Source organism: Panthera tigris, chromosome C1 (assembly GCF_018350195.1).
Source record: "Panthera tigris isolate Pti1 chromosome C1, P.tigris_Pti1_mat1.1, whole genome shotgun sequence".
Classification (NCBI taxonomy): Eukaryota; Metazoa; Chordata; class Mammalia; order Carnivora; family Felidae; genus Panthera; species Panthera tigris.
The window spans coordinates 19,471,109-19,486,536 of NC_056667.1; the positions used below are offsets into that span (position 1 = coordinate 19,471,109).

General features: G+C 52.7%; 1 protein-coding gene and 1 long non-coding RNA gene across 3 annotated transcripts; one reads left to right on the top strand and one right to left on the bottom strand.

The window, feature by feature from the left end:
- Positions 1 to 5,203: 5,203 nt before the first annotated feature.
- LOC107179251 lies at positions 5,204 to 8,437 on the bottom strand. Of its 2 annotated transcripts, none has more exons than XR_001509827.2 (3): positions 8,263 to 8,437; positions 7,526 to 7,631; positions 5,204 to 5,937 (listed from the first exon to the last, which is right to left on the bottom strand). It is a non-coding gene; the product is annotated as an uncharacterized LOC107179251 (long non-coding RNA). The 2 variants fall into 2 exon arrangements; XR_006221238.1 differs by having other exon boundaries at positions 5,204 to 5,995.
- A 3,456-nt stretch (positions 8,438 to 11,893) lies between these two features.
- Positions 11,894 to 15,313, top strand: FAM110D (family with sequence similarity 110 member D). The gene is made up of 2 exons (XM_042996408.1): positions 11,894 to 11,986; positions 14,082 to 15,313. The coding sequence occupies exon 2, from the start codon at positions 14,176 to 14,178 to the stop codon at positions 14,998 to 15,000; it is 825 nt and encodes a 274-aa protein (XP_042852342.1). The 5' UTR covers positions 11,894 to 11,986; positions 14,082 to 14,175; the 3' UTR covers positions 15,001 to 15,313.
- The last annotated feature ends 115 nt before the right edge of the window (positions 15,314 to 15,428 follow it).

The following is a 15,428-nucleotide window of genomic DNA, read 5'->3' on the forward strand; positions in this document are numbered from 1 at the left end:
TGAGCCCCTTGTAGGGCTCTGTGCCGACAGCTCGGAGCCTGGAGCCTGCTTCGGATTCTGTGTCTCCCTCTCTCTGCTCCTCCCCCACTCATGCTCTGTCTTTCTCTGTCTCTCAAAAATAAATAAACGTTTAAAGAATTTTTTTTAATTCATAATTGTCAGGGCGCCTGGGTGGCTCAGTTGGTTAAGCATCCGACTTGATTTCAGCTCAGGTTATGATCTCACGGTCATGGGATCAAGTCCTGTGTTGGGCTCTGCACTGGGCATGGAGCTTGCTTAAGGTTCTCTCTTTCTCTGCCCCTCCTGCACACAAGCACTCTCTCTCTCTCTCTCTCTCTCTCTCTCTCTAAAAAAAAAAAAAAAATCACAATCTGCAAGCCAACCCCTTTCTGAAATCCGAAGTCAAATCACATTACTTATGTAATCCTAAAATCCTTAAACAAAGAATTTAAAGTGGTGTGGGTGGGTAGTACCAGCACATTATTGACAGAAATAAATGCATATTGTCAATGTCAACACAGGCTTCAAATAATTCCTACAAACTTCTAGGGAAATGCAAGCTGCTCACAGTGAAAAATAACCAAACACACAAGGTAACAAGGCACCACGAGGGAGAACACATAGAACTGAGAGATGGTAGAAACAGACCTTCAAAGATATTGGGATCATCAGACACACAACATAAAATAACCTTGATATATTCAATTAATTAAGTAAATTAAGTAAATTAATTTAAATTTAAATTAAGTAATTAAGTAAATTACAAGCCAGCTTGTATACTATCCTCGGCACATAGCAAATGCTTAACAGATGTCAATTATAGTAGCACCAGAAACTCACTATGTGACTTTACAAAGTGTAGCCGCTTCACCTCTGTGAACCTCAGTTACCTCTTCCAAAAAGTGGCCATATACAGGAGCCCCTGGGTGGCTCAGTCGCTCAAGCATCCAGCTCTTGAGTTCAGCTCAGCTTAGGTCATGATCTCACGTGCAGTTGAGCCCTGCCTTGGTTCTGGGCTGACAGCATAGACCCAGCTTGGGATTCTCTGTCTCCTTCTCTCTCTGTCCCTCCCCCGCTCACTCGCTCTCTCAAACCAAATAAACATTTTTTAAGTGACCATATAATAAATTATGTTTCCAAGTTGCTTTGCAAGCCAAATGAGGTAATGTATGTGAAGATATCTCATAAACTACAGGAAAAAAAAATAGAAATGAAGGAATTACTGCTCTTACCGGTTAACTGGCATTACAAAACACCAAGCGTCCAGGTAAACAACTATCAGAGTGGTCACCAGGGGCAACAGCAGCGCTAAGGAGGTCCAGGATGTGCAGAGAGATGCCTGGCAGCCGTGTGGACCCTGGGGCGATTGGAGGTTGGAAAAGAGAGTCCCAAGGTGAAGGCGAATCAGAAAGGCTCCTTGAAGGGTGAAGCCTGCCCTCTGGTGGATGAGCCTGGGATACTTTGCTCAAAGGCAAGGTGCCCTGTGCGCGTCCCTGGGAAACCTCTCCCCAGTCTGAGCCTCTACATCTCCTTGACTCAACCGACCTGCTTCCTGTAAACATTGGAGGGTAGAGTGGGATAATTTGGAAACAAAATTATCACTGTGGCCTGTGTCTCACGGTGCCAAGCTCACCTAATCTCAGAGTATTGTTGGGGGCAGTCTCTAAGAAGTGACCAACCGCAGGGGCACCTGGGTGGCTCAGTCAGTCAGGCGTCTGACTTCGGCTCAGGTCATGATCTCACCGTCTGTGGGTTCCGGCCCTGCGTCGGGCTCTGTGCGGACAGCTCACAGCCTGGAGTCTGCTTCAGATTCTCTCTCTCTCACCCTGTCTCTCTGCCCTCCCCCGCTCACGCTGTCTCTGTCTCTCTCAAAATAAACTTAAAATACAAAAAGAAAGAACGCTGGGGTCTACCACAGACCATCGTGGAGCCGCTTGAATCCACTTCCCCATAAACATTCGAAAGGCAGCTCCTTCGGGAGTCCGCTGGCCAGGGAGTCCCAGGAGGAGAAACTCGGAAGAGGAATTTTCGTGGGACGAACTAGATCCCCCACTGCTGCAGATGGTCTCAGGGCCACAATGGAGACTCCTGATGTCCCTCCTCTTCTGTCCATTCTAGATCCGCCCACACTGCCCCCCCCCCCCAGCTGCCACTTCTGCTGGTCTCAGTGGCTCACCTGGTGGCATGATCCAGACCCTCATCCTCAAGGAGCCTGAGCCCCTGGTCGCCAGGGCCTTCTCAGGCCAGGGTTGCATTACCTGGTCATTTACAGTCACAACTGGGCCAGGAACCACCAAGAAGCACCCAGGTAGGTCACCTGGAATCGACTGTCCCAATTATGGAACAGCAGCTTTATTCCTATTTATAAACAGGGTCAAACACCTCTGCCATGACAGTGACCCCTTTTCTAAACCATTGGTTCCTAGATACAAGAAGCTCAGAACACCCAGGAGGCAGACGGAGCTTATAATTCAATGCAAATCCTTTTGGCAAAAGTATTGCAAATCCTTTTGAGAACGAGGACCTCTCACCCAGCAGAGCCCAGAGTGGCAGGGCTGGGACGTAAAAGGTCTTCACTGGGTTATTAGAATAATAGCAAATGGGATCGCTCCTGCTTTCACCCCTCGGTTCCTGTTTTCTTCCTATGGGGACACAGTGTCACGTAAAAGTCTTTGAGTTGGTCAATGCTTTGGAATAAAATTGCCCATCAGTGTCACTGATGTGCCACTTGGGGCCAAAAGGCCAGATCTTGATACCCTCACCTTCCTCAATCGCAAGTTGGGGGGCCACCCTAGGAAGGGCTTGTCCTTGAGTAAAGGGGCTCTCAGCAGCAGAGGCAGACCCTGAAGGAGGTGACAAGCACCGACGGTTAGCTGACCGCACCGCCCACAGGTGGGGACAGTAAGCCATTCCTTGAGGGCACATTATGAGGAAAGGACCCAGATTATCCACACACACCCACTGTTTGCTTTTTCCTTAGACTTGCTCTCCTCAGGGCCCCAGACAACCAAAATAGTTATAAGAATCACATCTAGACAGCTCACCTAGAGGAGGATAGAGACCATTTCTCCCTGGGTCTCCTTGAGAGCGGGAAAACTTCCCTAGGCTCCTGCAGCAGACTTTCCCTTGAGTCTCACTGGCCAGAAGGGGAAATTGTATGGTTTTAGAAGGCCTTCTGGGACCTGAATTTTGCATCACTCGGTCCCAAGACCTACCCTCTCAAGGGACCTTCTCGAGCCCCCTCCACAGTCTCTCCAGGGTTTCTTCAAAATCCATCCACGAAACAAGTATCTTGAGCACCCACTGAGTGCAAGGCCTGATTCGAGGTACTCGGGATATATCAGTGAATAAAACAAAGGTCCCTTCCCTCACTGAACTTACATTCTAGGTGGGGGAGATAGTTATGAACGTAAATAAGTAAATTATTTAGTATGTTAGAATGTGCTAAGTTAAAAAAAAATTAGATGCAAAGAAAAAGTAGAGCTGAATTAAATGTGTTGCAAATACTGCAGAAAGATGCTGGAGAATTATTAAATAAAATGGTCAGGGGAGATCTCACTGGGGTGAGAGCTGAACAAAGGCTTAAAACAAGGTGAAGGAGTCAGCAAAGCAGAGATCTAAAGAGAACGCATTCCAGGTAGTGGCTCAAAGCCCTAAGGTAGACAAGGTCGTGTGGTCAAAGTATCTGTGGCAGAGTGGCTGAGAGGGAGGACAGCCAGAGATAAGGTGGGCTTATGTAAACCCTTGTGAGCCTTTGAGGACGTTGGCTTTCACTCGGGGAGGAGTCCTTTTCAGGAACTTGAGCAGAGAAGCTATAAGGTAATTAACTTCCACTTGCAAAGGACTCATCTAGCTGCTGAGTGGGATGAGGTTAGACGGGAGCCTTACAGGCCACTGCAGCGATCCAGGCAAGAGAGGACAACCGTTTGGACCGGGGTGGTAGGAGTGCAGTGGGACAGAGGTGACATAAATCCAGATGTGTTCTGAAGATAGAGCCAACGGATGTTGCTGATGGATTAAATGTGGAATGTGATGGAAAGACATGTGTCCAAGAGGGCTCCAAGGTTTTGGCCTGAGCAATTGGAAGGATGCTGAAATGGATCTGGGGTGATAAGAGATAGATCAGGAGTTTAGTTTTAGACATGTTCAATCCTGGGTTCCCAGATGTTAGCGTCAATTCAAAGTCAATGTCTAGTAATTCCTGAAAGGTCTGAGTTTCCCTTCCCCCTTCCTCAGAGAAAGACACACACTATACACTATGGCAGTGCTACAGGGTCCTCCCTTAAGGGACCTGGCCTCCTGTTCAATCAGGACATCAGCTCTGTGAACTGGCTTGGATCTGGACATAGGACACAAGGCTGAGATGCTCCATGGTGACAATTCACCTTTGGCTTCTGGCCATAAGACTTGGAGGTGTTTCTGTTATATAAGTCAGTGGTATCAACTGAATAAGCTGCTCGTCTATTTCACTGCTAGGACACTCTGATCAAAGATCCCGGCAAGTGAAAACATGCTGGTGATCACTTTATCCTGCAGCGAAAGCATCCACCTTGAGTCTGGCAATTCAGCCCTGCCACTTGGCCTCTCCTCCTCCAGGACCCCATCACCCCTAATGAAATCAGGGGAACCCATCTCAGTGATTCCTCTCCCAATATACCCCAACGGCAGAGCACATCCACCATGAAATTTTCCAAGGATCCTGGTGTTCTCACTTATGCTTATCTCAACACGGAGGTGAAGAACTACCCTCTGAGCCCTCTGGGTGGGGGGAGGGGGTAGGGGGATGTACTCAGTGGGATTAGGGAACATATACAATTTCACATGATAAATCTTCTGCAACATTCCTATCTTCTTAGACATGAGACACATTCACCAGAGATATGCCGACATCTCAACCTCCCTAAATACACCTCATGTTGAATACCAGTTTCAGTCAACTGAACAAGCAATATTAGAGCTACTTTCAGCTGCAAGAGATAACACGTTACATCTAGAATCTCTAGGAAGTTACTTCATATCGATAAAATCAGTCTGAGCCACTGTTATAGTCTTTCCTTCTTTTTTTTTTAATGTTTATTTTTGAAAGACAGCGTGAGCAGGGGAGGGGCAGAGAGAGAGTGGACAGAGGATCCAAAGCAGGCTCCATGCTGACAGCAAAGAGCCCGAATGCGGGGCTTGAACCCATGAACTGTGAGATCATGACCGGAGCCAAAGTCGGACGCTTAACTGACTGAGCCACCCAGGCGCCCCTAGTCTTTCCATCTTGACTCCCCACCAGATCTATTAAATTAGGTTCTCCAAGGACAGAGGTCTGGCATCTGTCTTGTTAGCAAGCTCCCCAGGTAAATTTTATGTAGCCGACTGGAATCCACCAAGGAATAGCACTGGGGAGCCACTGGTATAATCCACGTTCCTCCTTTTAATAGATCTGAATCTGATGCTCAAGAGAGAGAGACTTGCTCCAGACCAAGAGTGAGTTCATGTCAAAGTCAGGACCAGAACTTTGGTCTCCTGACTCCTTCATGAGAACTTCTGTTCTCTTCAGTCTGCTTCACAACAAACCTGGAAGCATTTGTTCAACATTCCTGAGAAATTAGTGCGGAGATGGGTTAGAATGGTAAGCAAACGAAGGCTTCTCATGTTCAATGCTGCAGGCATTCTGATGATGACCCTGGTTTTGGAGAGAATGATGTTTCCTTCCGGTTTATTTTGGACGTAGGTGACTGAAAAATCAACCCAGCAGGGTTAAGCCAAAGGGAAAGGTATTGGCTTCCCCAACTGTGAAGACCACGTAGAGGTTTGCTTCAGACATGATTAGATACAAAGGCCCCACTCATCAAGGTCCATTTTCACTGTCTCTGACTCTCAATACTGCTTCCTCTCTGCTGACGCAGTCTTCGGGCAGGCTGGACTCTCTGGGCTCTGTCTTCCCAGGTTCTTGCACAGTAAAGAGGAGAGAGATTTGTCTCAACGGTCTCGGCAAAATTCCCCTTGGCTGTAATTGAGTTACATGCCCATCTTTAAATGAAGAACTGGGGCCAGAGAAATGTGATAGGCTTTTTGACCCAAGCCTAGGTCAAGCACCCCACCCTGAGTCAAGTTTCTCCATTCTGAGAGCACAGGTGGCCAAGGTCAGGGTAGGGTGAGGGTAATTGCTGAGTGCCCAAAACCACAGAGGTTCATGGTGCTGGAAACGATGGAGAAGCTGGCAATGACTGTGAAGAAGGTGACGATTATAAACCCGTGACAGTATTAAGGTGTTAGTTACGATGCTGTGATGATATTCGGGATGATGGTTGTAATACTCACTTTTTTGGGTATCTTCCCAGCTCTCAACCTCCACCTTTTCCGGGAATTACCCTCCTCACATACAGAAGGGTAGGTCCCCACCATTGGGTGTGTTCAATGTGACACAACACCTTCCTGGCCACAGCTCTGTGCCACCCTTAGAACTGACTAGAGGGATCCCTGCTCTTCAAAGGGGTCCCGATATCAAAATCACCTTGGGGCACCTGGGTGGCTCAGTGGGTTAAGCATCTGACTTCAGCTCAGGTCATGATCTCATGGTTCGTGGGTTGGAGTCCCCCATCAGGCTCTGTGCTGACAGCGCAGAGCCTGCTAGGGATTCTCTCTCTCTCTCTCTCTCTCTCTCTCTCTGCCCCTCCCCTGCTTGCTCACTCTCAAAAATAAATAAACATTCTTAAAAATAAATGCAATAGTTCATCTCTAAATTTAAGTGTTGCTTTAAGATTTTTATGTTGGGGGCACCTGGGTTCAAGCCCCACATTGGATGTAGAGATTGCTTAAAATAAATAAATAAAGCTGAAAAAATAAAAAAAATAAAATAAATGCTTGAGGGGCGCCTGGGTGGCTCAGTGGGTTAAGTGTCTGACTTTGGCTCAGGTCATGATTTCACAGTTCCTGAGTTCGAGCCCTGCATTGTGCTCTGTGCTGACAGCTCAGAGCCTACAGCCTGCTTTGGATTCTGTGTCTCCCTCTCTCTGTCTCTGTCCCTCCCCCACTCATGCTCTCTCTCTCTCTCTCTGTCTCTCATGCACAGTCTCTCTCTCTCTCTCTCTCTCTCTGCCCCTCACCTCCCCCCTCACCCTCTGTCTCTCTCAAAAAGAAATAAACATTAAAAATGTTTTTAAATAAATAAACATTAAAAACACTAAAATTTTTATGTTCAATTCTATTTCCTACTATGTCAACAGATCAAACTTTCACCAAATAGAAATGTTAAAAAAAAAAAAACTAACAAGAAAACAACTGCAGAGAGGCTAGCAGGGCATTACTGCCAGTAAAACGCGAGTGATATGAAACTTTTTTTTAAAGCAATCTCTACACCCAACCTGGGTCTAGAACTCATCACCCTGAGATTAAGAGTCACATGCTCTAATGACTGAACGAGCCAGGCACCCCTGAAGCTTTTCACTATAGTAACATATTTAGTAACTTTGCTTAAATCAAGACAAGAAAAATAGATTTTACGGAATAAAGCTAGAACAATTTGTGAATTACTCACATGTTTATTTTCTTACTCATCCAGTATTGTTGGCCCTTGACCGAAATACCCATACGTGTGCAATAATAATCAAATTCAGTCATGTTTGATATTTTCATGGCTTTCTCTGTGTCAAAAAGAAACACCAAAACATATTTTCAACTTGTCATTATGAATGCATATTTGTCAATGTTTGCAGGAGGATGCATTTCTTGCCGCCGCGTTCCACGCGAACCCTGCCCCCGACTGCTCTCCCATGTGTGTGTTCCCTACTCGGCTAAGCGGAGACTGGATGGTTTGGGTTCCTTGCACTGGATCAAGAGGCGCCCTCGCTGAGGCCAGCGGAGGAAAGTGAGGGTGACCAGAGAGAGGCGTGGGGGCGGGGGAGGTGCCAGCAGGTGGGGAAGCGCTGCCACCCGGGGCTGCCCTCGTGCCCGCCCGTGCGTGCGTCCGGAAGACTCCGGGCTCCACCTCGAGGGAGAGCAGATCTGCCCAAGAGCCCGGGCCGCGGGTGCTGCCCTGTGGGTGCGAGTCCGCTCTGCAGGCCCGGCTCTGCCGCCTCCAAGCCGTGTGACCCTGGCCGAGTCACTTCTCCGCCTCTGCCCGCTCCCTCCCCTCACCCCCTAGGGTTTGATAAGAAGCAGGTGTCGCAAGGAGCGGAGCGCCTCGCGCACAGCGGACAGTAAATGGAGTTGGTTTCCTTATTCTAACCCTGGGCTGGAAGCGCCGTGCGAGCGGACAGCCTCTCTCTTACTCACTGTGTTCACTGGCAACGCGGAGGGGCTCCACCAACAGCGTGCCATGACACCTTCCTCTCCGCGACCCCGCTGCCCTTCCCTCCCCCGGTGGGTGCTGGGCAACGGCTCTGCCCAGAGGCCGCACCCCTCGGAGGCAGAGCGGGAGCCAGGCTATTGTTGTGGCTGAGATTCTTTCCTAAACGGAAGGTCCCGAATTACAGGATAGCTGCTCTGATCTCCGTGGGGGCGCACATGGCGCAGGGGGCCCCTCCTGTGGTGCTGGGGCCTCACCGGCGCTGTGGGCCCCTCCTGCTGGCAGCTCCTGACCCCTCCCGGAGCCCTCTCCGCTGAGCCGCCTTTTCTCAGGACCCCCCACCACCTCACGCATCTCACCCCTTCTGGCACCCCCATCTTGTCTCTCAGCCCTCCTGAGCCTCTCCCTCCCTCTGTCCCTCTCTCCCTCTCCTCCCCTCCCCTCTCCACACCCCCTGCAGTCCCCTCCCTGACACCCTGGCTCCTGCTGTTTTGGGGCCTGTAGCTTTCACCATCCCTCCCCCAACACCCCCCTCCTCCAGACCCCACCAGACATCCCACCCCTGCCAGAAATCCCTTCCAGGCCCAGATACCCCCTCTTTGAAAAACGTACCCCCCTCTTCTCTGGCAGAACACACGTCCTCCCCTCTCCCCTGCTTTGTTCATCTCCGTCACAGAAAGAAGCACTGCTCTGGCTGAAGTTGTGATCAGTCTGTCATGCCCCTGCCCCCCAATCCACCCCTAAGCAGGCTGAGCTCCCTGAGGGCAGAAACCGGTCTGACCCTGCTGCTGACCCCACAGCGCAGAGCAGAGTTCAGAATGATTTGTTGACAGCAGCTGAGACTGTGGGGTTAGAAACCATTTAGGCCGGAGGCGTCATTGCAGGGCAGGGGCTAAGAGGCAGATCCATCTAACATTCATGAGCACCTTGAGGCACCAGGGGCTTTCTCAGCTGCCACTTCTTTGTGCCACTCAAGACCTGGGTCTTCTCATTCCGATTTTACACAGAAGGAAACTCAGAGAGGTTGAGTTCTTGCTCCAGGCCACACAGCCAGTGAGCGGTTACACCAGGGTTAGAATCAAAGGCAGGGCTGAGGTGTGTGTGGCTGTGGTGGGGGGCCTGTAGCTGGCTGCTAAGGGAGGTGACAGTGTGGGTCGGGGGGTCTGAGGCTGGATCTGAAGGCCTCCCAGAGCCTTCTCATTATTCCCGACACTGACCAGAGCTGCTCCCCCAGCCTCCCCCCCCCACCCTCTTCTCCGGAAGGAGCCAGTTCTGACTCAGCCCATTTCCAACTGATCATCAAGGTGATCCGGGAATGAGCTTGGAAATAGGAAGGAAATATCTCTCAGATTTGGCCTCCCACAGGCCCAGGGTCCTGCCTCTAGCACCGGAAGGAGCCACTTTAAGGATGTCCCTAGGGATCCATTATCAGAAAGACAGATGATCCGTTCATGGCAAGTGTGACCCAGAGACGGGGCGGGGGCAGGCAGCTGGAGCTCCACCTCATGATCTCCCCACTCCTCACTCTCTCGCTGACTTGCAGGGCTCTCTTACCCAGAAGGCCAATCCAGTTTGACCTCCCCTCCATGAGCCTGCTCCGCCAGCACAGTAGAGGGTCTGTTTCCACTGGCATCCTGGGACAGGGTATTGTCACCCCTCAGACTGTGCGCTGGTGAGAGCAAGGCTACTTGACCATCCCCCACCTCGGACTCCAGAGCTGTGTCTCCCCCCTCTGACTGGGCGCTCCGAGGGCTGGGGCTGCCTCCCCCATCTGATGGAGGGCTCCTACAAGCAGAGTCCCTTCTAGTCACCCTCATCAGACCAGGGGCTGCCCCAGGGCAGCCCCTGCGTTCCACTCTGAATCCCTCATTCTGCAGTCCAGCATCTGTCCTAGAAAAGAGCTGAGAAGCCCACTCCCCACCCCACCCCACCCCACCTGCCCTTCCCAACCCGGATGCTCCTTTAAGACCAAAGGGATGGGGGTTGTCAGACACAACAGCCCCATCCTCCCCCTCCTTCACGGGCCAGGTTTCCTGCCATTGACAGCATCCCAGCTGGGCCCTGCCCAGCCTCCACGCTTAACCCCTTCACGACCAGATCTCAGCGCTATGGGCCAAGACTCCAACCTGCATCTATAAAATTAGGAGAATGAAAGTACCCATTTCACTGGGTTGTTTGGAGAATTAAACGTATTAGTCATGGCGTGAAGCACACACAGAACAGTGTCCAGCATATATTAATCTCCCAGTAAAAGTTCTTTGCCTTGTGTGAGCTTGGATCTGTCATTTCACATCTCTGAGTCTCGGTATTATTCTCAACTGTCAAATGGGGGAACTAAAACCTACTACTCCCCAAAGATTGTCCGAGGGATGAACTGTGATCATGTAGATGAAAGCACTTCTCAAAGAGCCGTAATAATACAATATGGAACTATCATGGACCAAAAAAAAAAAAAAAACCCCAAAAAACAAAAAACTTCCTTTAACTAGGTGATAAAAATCTCTTACCAGCAAATGGGCCTCTGATTTTTTCAGTCTCATTACCTTACTTTACAGACAGAGGGTACAGTGGAGAGTGGTTTTGGAGTTGGGTTTTGGCAAGATCCTGTCTCTTCATCCATCAAGTGGGATGGTCACCTCTGCTGGGGGGTGGGGTGGCACCCCCTAGGGTTTTTAGGATAGACAAAGGAGATCCAAGAGCACAGGTGTGAATGTGCTTTGCAGACATTGAAAGTTCTACAAGAGAGGGAAAGGGATTTGCGGAAAGTGGTCAGTTGAAGGGGGGCAGGGGCCCCTTGGCAGGGACATTGACTTTTTTGCTCTGGGTGCTACAGTTTACTGGGGAGAAGGAAAGAGGTCTCCTGGCACCAAGCACTGCGGAGACAGGGCTCCCCCTTGAGACATGAGATGTCAGCTCTAGAAGTCCCTGGTAGGGCAAGGGAGAAAGGAGACCAAAGGACCAGGCTTGGCCCCGGAATCCTTCCTTCACCACCTCTTCCCAGCCAATCTCATTGGCCATAAGAGGACCATGGGCAGAGGCACCTCCAATGGGCTCCAGGGTGGCTGTCTTCCCAAGACTTGCTGGGACAGGCTCACCCCGCACATCTGCGGCACCCATGCCCCCACCCTTAGGCTGCAGATTCCTGGCCTCACCCCTAGGGAGAGCAGGCCTGACACCATCCACACACCCCAATCAGGACAGGCCTAAACCTGCTACAGAGGAAACAGCACAGTCAGTTAGGACCCTGCTCTGCCTTCCCATTTAACCAAGAGGTTCTGCAAACACCTAGCAGAGGGGACTGGCCCCACATGAATAGAATGTCCCTACCCCAGGCCTCTGGAGGAAGCTAGGGAATCAGGAGACCTTATCTAGGGTCCTGGCAGTGCCCCAAGCTCACTGTGCCTCCATACAAATAAATCACTTAACCTGTCAGGGCCTGTGTGGCCAGCTGTAAAATAAAGGAGCTGGACCTGGTCCAAGGGTCCTCTCCAGCACTGAGACTGTGACCAGGAAGGAGTTAACTGGAGACCAGGCTCCTGGTCAGGAAGGCAAGGGTTAATCTGGAGGGGGTGGGGGGGTGGAGGCTCTCTCGCCTTTTCCTGTGGAGAGTGAGGTTTGGCTGCTACCAAAGTTACTTCCAGTCCTTGCTGTCCCTCCTGGCCTCCTGTGGTCCTTCCCAGGGACCCCTGCATTCAGCCTCCATACTCAGAGGTGAGTGCATCCTGAGCCCAGGCTGGGGTGGGCAGGCACTCAGGGACCCTAGAGCTGGGAGGCTGACACGAAGCCAGCGAACAAACCCCCCAGCCCATGTCCAGAGCTGAAGCCACGAGCAAAGTTCAGACCACTAACCACAGGACTGGGAGAAGGTGGGCAAACAGACGGAGGGCACCCTAATGTCTGCCAGGCTTCTAGGGTGGAACATCTGTGGTCGAGCATCAGGGCCAACCCAGGAGGCAGGGAAGAGACAGCGGACGGCAGATTATTTTGGTCCCTGTGTTTAAGGACTTTTTATAGCCTTGCTCCTCTGGGCTGGGAAGAGGAGAAGGGGATGGGAGGATAACCATGAGGTCAGACAAGCACAGTGCCCTCCTGGGACCTTGGAATCTGACCCATTGCCTGGTGTTATTTCTTGAGAGCTGGGAGGGAGGACACTTCCAGGCTCTCCTTGCTGCCTGAGTTCCCAGCCACCAACTACCTATGGACGACTTACTAAACACTAGATAGGTGTGTGTGTGTGTGTGTGTGTGTGTGTGAGAGAGAGAGAGAGAGAGAGAGAGAGACAGAGAGACAGAGAGACAGAGAGACAGAGAGAGACAGAGACAGAGCCAGTAAAGCTGAACTGGCTATGCTGGGCTGGGGGGTTTGGCAGGGTCTCTGTGCCAAGGCCTCTGGGGGTGGGGACCCTCCCTCTATCCCTGGGAAGTTCTGTTCTTTTGTTGCCTCTAGACTGGAGGTCAGGTCCCCTCAGCCCCCAGAACTTATGTCTCCCTTTCAACTGAATGGAGGATTCAGGGAGCAGGGGTGGCATGGGGTTTGCTGAGCCACGTGGGTGGCCCCCTCTGTTACTGCCAGCGGAACTGTCAGCTCTTGATTTACAACCGCTCCAGGTCCTCTTCCCCAGTGGCCGAGGGGAGGTGGCGGACAAGGGTCACAGGGTCTCAGGATGAGAAGAGGGCAGGGACCCTGAGGGCAGATTTCCGGGAATGCTGGCCGGTTGTGGGGAAGAATTTGCGGAGGGAACTTTTGAGTGAGGCAAAGGGCCCACATCTCTTGGAAACTGCTTGGTTTTATGGCAGCAGGAATAGAAGCAAAACACAAGAGGGAAGTTCTGATAGGTAAGGAGAGGCGCCAGCTGGACTAGTTCTGCAGTGCGAGGTTAGAGACCCGTCTCCTAACTCTCAGTAAGACCTGATTAAGCCCCTTGCTCTCTATCAGTTTCCTTCTCCGTGAAATGGAAACACAGAGGTGATGTTTACAGTTGGGCATTGGGGAATTTCCTTGGCAGAGGTACAGTGGTGGCAGGTAGCTGGCTGATCTGACCTCGTGACCAGCTCTCTGTCCTTCCCCGTGGCCCTGCTGGGACTGGGCAGGGCAATTGGCTGCAATTACTGGAGGTTCCTACCCTGTAGTTATATCCCTGACCCCCAGTGCTTCAGGGAGGGAAGGGTGGGCCCCGCCAGAGCCAGCCTGCGGCTGGGGAGCCTTCTTGTCTAGGATTCAAAGTTGCTGGGTTGGGAAGAGGTATTTTTTCCGGTTGAGGCCACTTGCGGGAACTGAGCTGGGACCAGCCCCACTTCCTTTTCCAAGTGTCCTGCTTGCTGATGCTTGCTTGGCATGGCTCCGTGGCCAGATTAGGGCACCCTCAAAGGGGCATTAAAAAAATTTTTTTTTAATGTTTTTATTTATTATTTTTGAGACAGAGAGACAGAGCATGAGCAGGGGAGGGGCAGAGAGAGAGGGAGACACAGAATCCAAAGCAGGCTCCAGGCTCTGAGCTGTTAGCACAGAGCCTGACGCGGGGCCCGAACTCATGGACTGTGAGATCACGACCCGAGCCGAAGTCGGACGCTTAACCGACTGAGCCACCCAGGGCATTTTTTTCTGGGCGGCCAGGGAGCCCCTGCTCAACCTCTTTGAGGGATAGGAGAGCAGGGGAAGAGGTGGCCTGAGCTTCTGCCCCCTGGACATGGCACTGGTTGATTTGAATGGGGGAGGGGTGGCTGGCTGATCCTATTCCCAGGAATGCCTACAGGAGAGGTGCAGGGCCATCTACTCTTTCCCACTGACCATTCCTCCTTCCCTGTAGGTACCAGGGAGTCCCGACCAATTGCTCTTGGCTCCTCAACTGGCTTCCTCCCTCCAGTGGCTTATGGGGTACTATCCTGCCCAGCTCTGCTAAGATGATCCTGGCCTCTCCCTCCACCCCGTCCAGGGGACGGACCCCCAGCGCCGTGGAGAGGTTGGAGGCCGACAAAGCCAAGTATGTCAAGACACACCAAGTGATAGCACGACGTCAGGAGCCAGCCCTGCGTGGGGGTCCCGGACCGCTCTCCCCGCACCCCTACAATGAGTTGGGACCCCCTGGATCGCCCAGGACGCCCAGGCCCGCCCGCCGGAGCAGCGGCAGGCGGCTGCCAAGGCCTGACTCCCTCATCTTCTACCGCCAGAAGCGGGACTGCAAGGCTTCGGTGAACAAAGAGAACGCCAAGGGCCAGGGGCTGGTGCGGCGCCTCTTCCTGGGGGCCCCCCGCGACGCCACCTCGAGCAGTCCCGGCCCAACCGAGCGACCAGCGGCTCCTGGGGTTTGGGCCGCTCCCCAAGATGCCCCGGAAGCGTCAGGAAAGCGGGCGCTGTGCCCCACATGCTCACTGCCCTTGTCGGAGAAGGAGCGCTTCTTCAACTACTGCGGCCTGGAGCGCGCGCTGGTGGAGGTGCTGGGCGCTGAGCGCTTCTCTCCGCAGAGCTGGGGCGCCGACGCCAGCCCCCAGCCCGGGGCGCCGCCGCCGCCCGGCTCCGGGGACACCAGCGACTGGACGTCCAGCGACACGGATCGCCCGGACGGTGCTGGCGGCGGCGGGGGCGGCGGCGGCGGCGGCTCGGAGGCCGCGGGCTCGGCGCGGGACGGGCGCCCCCCGGTGTCCGTGGTGGAGCGCAACGCGCGCGTCATCCAGTGGCTGTACGGCTGCCAGCGCGCCCGCGACCCGCCGCGCGAGTCCGAGGTGTGATTGCGGCCGCTCGGGAGCGGGCTTCCGGGAAGTCCGGGGTCCGGGCAGGGTTAGGGGGTGGGAGCGGGGCTGGACCCGGGCACCGGAAGGGACGCCCTGCCTCTGACGCGCCGGGTGCCGTGGGGCGAGACCTTCCCTCTGGATCTGGGCTTCCCCTTGTGAACCTTGGGAGGCTGGGACAAAATGATTCCCAAAGGCCCTTCCCAGCGCAGACGGCGGAGGGGGAGGGGGCAGCTATGTGGCCCCTGTGGAGGCCGGGTCTGGGGAGAGAGGTCTGGGGTGGGAGATCAGAGAATCTGCTGAATAAAGCCACAATGTTATTTAAAGGAGTCGTGATGTTGGATTAGAGAGTCCATATTGAGGAAAGAGGCGGGGCGGACTTGCGTGGTTAGGTGCGTGGGTTTGGAGTGTGGGTTCCAGGCTCACTG